At 39.9% G+C, this 8,488-nt stretch overlaps 1 protein-coding gene across 1 annotated transcript; it reads right to left on the reverse strand.

Moving 5' to 3' along the window:
* Positions 1 to 6,684: 6,684 nt before the first annotated feature.
* Positions 6,685 to 8,206, reverse strand: LOC147895866 (uncharacterized). Its single transcript, XM_087382729.1, has one exon. The coding sequence runs from the start codon at positions 7,957 to 7,959 to the stop codon at positions 7,306 to 7,308; it is 654 nt and encodes a 217-aa protein (XP_087238855.1). The 5' UTR covers positions 7,960 to 8,206; the 3' UTR covers positions 6,685 to 7,305.
* Positions 8,207 to 8,488: the final 282 nt, after the last annotated feature.

An 8,488-nucleotide genomic window follows, 5' to 3' on the forward strand; every position in this document is an offset into this window, starting at 1 on the left:
GATCGGCATGTGGAACACAGAAAGTATTCAGATAGCTATCCGACTACTTTTCAACTTAGCCAATGGCTGATACTCGCTCGAAAAGAAGATGAAGATATGCGGCCAGGCACGAAGAGTATCTGAGCCAAAGATATTGGCTACATCCTACCATGAGAACGAGAGCAATCTCAGAACTAGATTTCAATGCCCAAAGGAGACTGGCAAAAGCATCGATTATCCAACAGGAGTGTAGAGTGCAAGGAGAGAGACTTGGCCATAGTACCCAAGGGGTAGTGGTGGACGTTTATTACTATGCAAAGTCAGAATCACAGAATGCAGGTCTTTGAGCAAGCATACCTAGGCAAGTGGTCACCATTCTTAGGTGAGCTGTCACAGTTTTTAGGGAGCTTTTAGCAATTTAGGCAAGCTTAGTTAGGTGAGCGGGCATAGTCTAGGCCAAAGTTTTTAAGTGACTGATGCTCTCTATGACAATCTTGGTATGTCATAAGGTATTGACTAATGTTCTCAATGTCCTAACTTGTGCAAGAACGTGCATTCTATCAAAGAGTTAGCAAGGAATGGAATGATTGTCATTGTCAATAAGGACACATTGTTCATTAAAACCAAGATGATAGACAAGTGACTGGTCGAGGAATGGAAGAAGAAGGGCTCTAGAAAAGTAGCACATTATTGGCTCTGGGAGACAAAGGCATGTCGAGACATTTCATGTATGTAAACTAGAATGTTGCATTAATAAAAGAAACAAAATTTATAGCCCCTAAACATCAATCCAAAATAATAAAATAATATGTCAAGCTCCCTTGAACAAGAATATCTCCTTTATCCCATTCGCTTAAGCATATATTATTCATCCCACTTCTTAAGCATTTTTTGTTCTAAGTAAGAAGGAATGCTACAACAAAAAAATTTACAAAATTTACAACCCACATACATTATTCCACAACAACTCCATTGAATAATAAAATAATCTATCATAACCTCCCTTGAACAATCATATGTACTTCGTCCTACTCTAAGAAGGAATGCTACAATAATAAAAGTCCCCAAACATAACCTCCCTTGAACAATCATGTGTACTTCGTCCTACTCTAAGTAAGAAGGAATGTTGCAGTAATAAAAGTCCCCAAACATTGTTCTGAAACCATAATTAACTATTAGTAATAAAAGTCCCCAAACATTGTTCTGAAACCATAATTAACTATTAGTAAAGATGATTCACAAACAACAAGCTTGAAAGGTATGGCAATAAAATGCAAGCCTTTCCTATAAAATCAACATGGATAATGCAATCTCTATCTCAATATAATCACCCACAAGGTTAAAACCATGAGCATACTGATATTACCATCCTCTAAAACTATGACTACAAGAGTTCAAATAAATTGAAAAAATTGCATATTCTCAAACATGAGCATACTGTAATTACCATCCTCTAAAACCATGACTACAAGAGTTCAAATAAATTAAGAAAATTGCATATTCTCAATCCCTCTTTTTGGCATCTGGGTCAGGATGCTCCAAGGTCTTTAAGCAAAGACCCAACATAACATCACCTTTTTCAAGAGAGACATAGTGTCTTCACCACCAAGGACACTTTCAAAGTCCAAAGTCCTTGAGCCCTCATCATGCATGCATCTCTCCTTCTTTGTGGTGGAAACCAAATCCTATCTTTTTTCCCTACGAATGCATCTAGGCTATAAATTCTAGCATGCACAAAGACGGGTGAGCTCCATTGCATGGCTTGATATACGAATGGCATAAACATGCATTACTTGACTCGTAACAAGACAGACATACCTTCATGCAGCTTCTTTTTGGTGCGAGGGACCTTGTTCACTGGGTAGTCTAGCCACCATGGGCATCTCTCCACCTCCCACTCCAACAAGCCACCAGGGTGCTTCCACTATGAGTCAGGAAACATGGATAGGGGTCCTTTCTTGGCCACTCAATCATTGCACTCCTATGGTAGCTCATTAAGCCTACCCTCATCTACAAGCTTGTGAAACCACCTACAAGCCATTCATACAACCTATGAACTAGCACTTACCTCCATGCAATGAGCATGTGGAGAGGAAACTTGCATCTAACATCACATGTACACTAGGCGACACACAAACATAAGTATCTCTAGTTTCTTGTCCTCATGTGTTGAGCTCTTCATGTCAGTTACTATGTCCAAATATGTATCTTAGAAGTGTAGCTAGTTACAACCTCTAAAATATTTCATTGCCTCTCCTGGGATCTGTATGGTGAGCACATCAACATTTGAATCAATGTGTTCAATAATCAACTCATAAGCTTGCTCCATCATCTGAGACTAATAAGTCTCCTTGGCTATGTACTGTCTCCATTCCTTATCATCCCTTGGCATGACAAGCTCCATCTGCAGTGCTACATTTCCAGTGCATGCACAACACCTCCTTTTTCTTGCCATTAGAAAAACCATTATTCAATTGTTTCATGGTGATTGTAGTGTAGAACACAATCAAATATGAGACTCCATAGAAATATATGTCTCTGAAGGTATCTTAGCCAAGCTTAGCATGCTAATCTTGTCCTTTATCACATGATCTTTGCTTTTAGCTCCCAATTTATGGAGAACAAGATGCTAAAGACTCCCTTTCGATTGCTTGGGTTGGAAATGGAATGCATCTTATATCTTTAGCCTTTGCCTTGTCTTGTAACTTCTCCAATGCCTTGTCTTGTATCTTCTTGCACTCCTCTAGTGCCAAGGATGAGATGCCCACTTTATCCATCTCCTCCTTATACTTACGTTGGTACTCCTCCTGCACAAGAATCACTTGCAAGTTCTTAAGATAACATGTGGGTTTTACAAAGCCTTTCCATGCAAGGAATGGATATCTCTAAAGCACTTACCCTGAAAACAAATTGTGCAAGAACAACCATAGGAAAGTTGTACCAAATCCACTCCTCTCCTTCACAAGCATGGTCTCCATTAGTCTTTTATCCTCGTTGGCAAAGTAGCGCATGAGCATGTCTCTATTTTGTCATGCCAGATGTTTGCATCATGAAGATGCCATGCGCTATTGTGTGTGTGACATGCAGATGAGCAAGCCTACACACAGAGATGCGATGAGTGACATGATTGATTGAAGTAGATATAAAAATGCAAAGCACAACACTCACAAGCAAGTGGAATGATACATGTTTACCTCGGCAATTGCAAGCAACACTTCTCCCTCCTGGGAGTTTGCATGTACTATAAGCCAGACATTGTAATTGTCCAACATGGGGGGGGGGAATACTTAGGGCAACAAAAAAATGTTCATCGATTGAAAGAAAAAGAAGGTCCCTATGTTGATCCACCCTAGCCATGCCTTTAGCCTATGACTACATCCGAAACCAAGAACATTTTACCCTTCAGGTGGACCCACTCTAGTTTTGAATGAAGCTCATCCTCAAATTGATGCATCTCTGTCTCTCTCTCTCTCTCTCTATATATATATATATATATATATATATATAGACATATATATATATATATACATAGTGTGTGTGTGTGTGTGTGTGTGTGTATATATATATATAGCCACACCTGTTGTGAGTCTACATTAGAAAGTCAAGTATTTTAAATAAAACTTTTAAGGTATGTAGATATTTAACAATCTAACATGAGAAATGGATTTGTTCATATCATTTCGACTATAAACATGACCATATTTAGATCATATGGACCAAGTTATGGGAAATTTTTTTTAAAATCAAAGTGAAAACTATAGATTGGCTTGAAAGCCATAGATTAGCTCATGACTTAAAAAAATTGCCTACATTTTCTTCAAAAAATTTGGCTCGAACTATATCAATGTTTCTTTTCATGAGCCAATCTATGGTTTTCATCGAGCGAAAGGCATACATTGGCTCATGAGAAAAACAAATTGCCATTGTTTGCTTCAAGTGCATTTGCTCATGACCTAAAACATTTGGTGCACTTTAAGTCCAAGTATAGTGAAAAATAAATTTGGTGCACTTTAAGACTATGGCTTTCGATCAACAAAAGCCTTAGATTGGCTCATGACTAAGAAAATTGTCTATATTTGATTCAACTACTTTGGCTCAAAGTGCATCAATTTTTTTTTTCATGAGCCAATCTATGGTTTTCGCTTGGCAAAGGCCATACATTAGCTCATGAGAACAAAAAATTGCCATCATTTTCTTCAAGTGCACCATATTTTTCTTATCATGAGCCAATCTATGACTTTCACCAAGTGAAAATAGTAGATTGACTCATGAAAAAAAATTTGATGCAGTTTGAGCCAAAGTAGTTGAAGCAAATGTAGACAAATGTTTTTAGTCATTAGCCAATCTATAGCTTTGAATCTCGAGGCAAGTCTAGGGAGAAGAATACAAATATGTGTGTGCATTCATGCATGTGTGCATGTGTGTGTGTGTGTGTGTACCTCGTGCGTGCAAATGTGTGTGCCTATGCACACTTTGCATGCGCATGTGTATGCATATGTGCACATGCATGCATGTTGACCATGTGCTATGCATGTGCACGTCCATGTGCATGGATGTAACAACTCTACATGTGGACCTATGAACAATTTGGACATTGTAACTACATCTGAAGACTTTGAGAATTCTATGTGGAGTATCCACCCTAAGAGCAAGTTTAGACCAAGTAGTTTGCCAACCCAAATTCTAGGATGAAAAAACCAATTCCTAGGGAAGGGTAACTCACTTTCATGACAATGAAAAAATCAATTCCTAGGCAAGGGTAACTCACTTTGAAGACATAGAGTAATGAAGATGATCTAGTTTATTTAAAACATGCGGACCTAAAGTCTCTCATAGAATCAACATAAGACACATTGCAGGACAAGTGAATTGATCTCCATTTGTTGTCCCACCTTATCATTCTTCTCATCTCAAAAGAAGATGATCTAGTTTATTTAAAACACGCAAACCTAAAGTCTCCCATAGAGTGAATGTAAGACACATTGCACCACAGGTGAATTGATCTCTGTTTTTGTCCCACCATATCATTCGTCTCATATCAAAAGGATGCATTTTGGGATCGTGTCTATTGCACTTTGATTTCTTTTAATAGAAATCGAGTCAAAAGTGTAAAAGTGTATATTAAAACATGATACCACATGACTACTGGCTCGCTCGACTTCAAAAATTAAAAACTCACAACCTACACGCAATCTAATTGCAATCGTAATTTTGCGAAAAAAAATCGGATCGTACTCAATCGGGTGAGAGGAGCAAATGGAGGGAGGGGACAAAGATGGATTTGGGGGAAGGCATCTTTGGCTATAGCGTTTAATCTTCATCAATTCACCTTTCGCAAGAGCTTCTCTCCCTCCACTCTCCCCTCTCCCTCCACTATGTTCTGCCCCTCCCGCTCTCCCTATCCCTCCACTCTGTTCTGCCCCTCTCGCTCTCCCTCTGCTCGACCTGCTAGACTCTCCCCCCCCCTCTCCCTCTCCTCTCTCTACCTCCACTCTCTCCCTCCTACTCATCCTCCCTCTCTTTATATATGCTATGGTAGCCTCTAGAATGTTCAGAAGCTTCACGCGTTAGCATCCATTAATTTTTTTCTAATGACTTACCTTAATTGCCCATCGCGTGATTCAATAGCAATAACCTTACCTTAAGCCTCCCTCGATGCTCCCGCTACTAATTAATACCACGATTAAAACTCATCAGGGGCACCTACTAAAACATGATACCACATGAATCTAGAGAATAGATAGTAGATCTACAAAACTGATGTTTCATGTGGATATCATTTAGTCTAGCAACAAATGGGGCAATGTAGAGTGGTAAGTCATTATCAAATATATACTTTATTAAATAGTATATCAAACATATAACACAAGGGCAACATATTTTTTAATGACCACAATGTCAAGTATCACAATTATTTCAATAGGGCCTTCTTTGTTTTAAGAGGTCGCCTTAAGACATAATTTCTCTTAATAATTAAAACAAATCATACAACCCCCCTCCAACCCCCATCATTGATGTTGTGGATGGAAATAAAATGTTGAAGTGGGTGATTCATTGTAAATCAAATTGAATTTGCACCCCATCAATTTTCCCCCTTGAATAATTTTCCACATTGTACTGGAATAATGATTGATTTTCAACCTCCGATTTGTAATCTAGACCAGTTATCATATTTAACGGGTGACAAACTTGGTAGGATAAATTTTCTTGTCATAATGTTAATGCACCCTATGGAAATCTAACAAATATTAAAAAGTTAAGTTGAGAGTAAGTTCCTAGGAATATTGAAAAGTTGACTTGAGAGTACGTCCTAGGAGGAACACCTTAATACACGCTATCATTACATGTATAGTCTAAATGTTCAACCAATGTCAAATTCCATTGAGTAATGTAGTGTATCTCTTAACATGAAAGGATGGATCATATGTATGTCATTTGTGTGTTCAAGGCATTATAAAAGAGATATTTAATCTATTATAACCAATATATTGATCAATGAATAAAAAGATATGCATCATAGGTTTCATGTTCATGAGAAACCATAAGCAAAACCCTTAAGCAATCATCAAAGTTGTACAATGAGCGTCTTAAGCACAACTTTCCATCTATACATAACCAAAGAGGAATTTTTCATAAGTTGCAACCAAAAGCCCATGACAAGACCAAGAAGAATTCCTTTTATTTCTCATTGATGCAAATATCAAGGAACAAGACTAAGAGGTGGAGGAAGATGGATGGAGATCAAATGTTCATGTTCCCATTTCCCTCAGGCAATTTCAAAGCGATGAAGTACAATGCCTCGCAACCACGAGGCCAAGTGGAGTGATGTGAACACACTTAGTGCTATCTCTACATGAAGTAGGCGTCACTGCTTTCACTTGCATTTCTAGCAAAGCACTTGCATTTCTAGGCCAAGTCTCCTTTTTGATTCACTTGTCCATGCTCGAGAGAGAGAGATTGAGCCCCAAAAGAGAGAGAGAGAGAGTTGAGAAATGTTGTGTAGAGTTTTCTATAAAAAAATTGGAAGGACAAATATGAAAAGGAAGACGTTACTTACAAGTGGCTTACGGTTACTTACGAGGAAAGGCCATAGAGAGGGGATGTTACTTACAAGAGAAGGCGAGAGAGGAGAGGGAGGCGGAGAGTTGGCGAGTCGATGGAGCAAAAAAGGTCTTCATGGAGCTTCATGAAAACAGAAGGCCATCGATTCATGCAGAAGGAATTAGCTTCAATTGTAATGAGCTGCAGCACGGCAAGATTGTATGGTGCTGCATAGGAAAAGATTGAAGACGAGAGAGAGCACCAACCTTCCCAGCTTCAAATTCATCAACACAGATACCAATCCTCATCTTCTTCTTCTTCTTCATCTTCTTCATCAGATGAGCAATAATTTTCGTCTTCATATCCAAGCTCCAACCAGTCGCTCATGCTTCTCTCTTCATCTTCATCACCTTCCTCAAACTCTCCTGTTGAATCTGTGCTTCCTTCCTCTTCAATCTCTTCATCCACCATAATTTCTCTTTCCATTTCCTCCTCACCCCCTTTCTCTGACGACGACTCCTCTTCATCTTCCTCTCCGCCCACTTCCTTCTCTGCATCATCGTAGTATCCTGCCTGCACCCACCTATCAAAGTACTCCCGCATTTCATCCTTCTGCACATCCATTTCCTCATCGTCCAGCCAATCGCCACCCTTCAACAGCTCCCGCCTCCCAGCCGCCACTGCCTTCATAGAACGCTTATCCAGCCTCCAGTCATGCATATGATGATTCGACGTCACATCCCACCCGTTGGCCTTGCGCTGCCCTTTTCCTTTCTTCAGGGATTTGTTCACCGGAAGGCAGTGGCAGTTTTGGCACCTGGCCCTGCCGCATTTGCCGGTGAATACCCTGGAACGATTGGTGGGTTTGTTGGAGGTCTTGACGCGCATGAACTGATCTCTGTTGTATTCATAGCCATGCAAGCGTCCTTCTCTTCTCATTCTTCTGATGGGAGGCGCGTGCGTGACCGGAATCTCTCTCGCTATCTCTCTTCTAGTAGGCAACAGTTTTTTGAGCCCAATTCCTATGGTCGATTTCTTCCCGTCTGCACGAAAGCACTCTGTCTCGAAGGCGAATTGTCAAGTGAAATCGACTCAATCTAAACGAAGGGGCTCTCTCTCTCTCTCTCTGCCTCTGAACGAGGGTGCTCTCTCTCTTTCTCCCTCTGCAAATCTCTCTGAATCACAACGCCGGGCATTGTTGGCGATCCAGATTTAACAAGCGATTGGCTTGGACGGCACTCAAAGCAACGTGCAGACGCGCCTATTGCTGCCAACTAAAAAGAAAATTCCTCGAAATTAGTTTTCTTTTTCTCCAAGCCACTACCTTTTCACAAAAAAGAGAAAAATAAAAGAGCCTTTCTTTACACATGCTCCTTTTTGGCCTGCCACGTTTCGCGTGGAAGTCTTATTGACGGCTGCGGAGCTTGGAGAAGCGAAAGTCTTTTTGGAGCCATTTTCTTTTGGATGA

Source organism: Dipteris shenzhenensis, chromosome 12, assembly GCF_047967505.1.
Source record: "Dipteris shenzhenensis isolate YYH24624 ecotype China chromosome 12, Dip_SZ_1.0, whole genome shotgun sequence".
In the NCBI taxonomy this organism is placed as follows: domain Eukaryota; kingdom Viridiplantae; phylum Streptophyta; class Polypodiopsida; order Gleicheniales; family Dipteridaceae; genus Dipteris; species Dipteris shenzhenensis.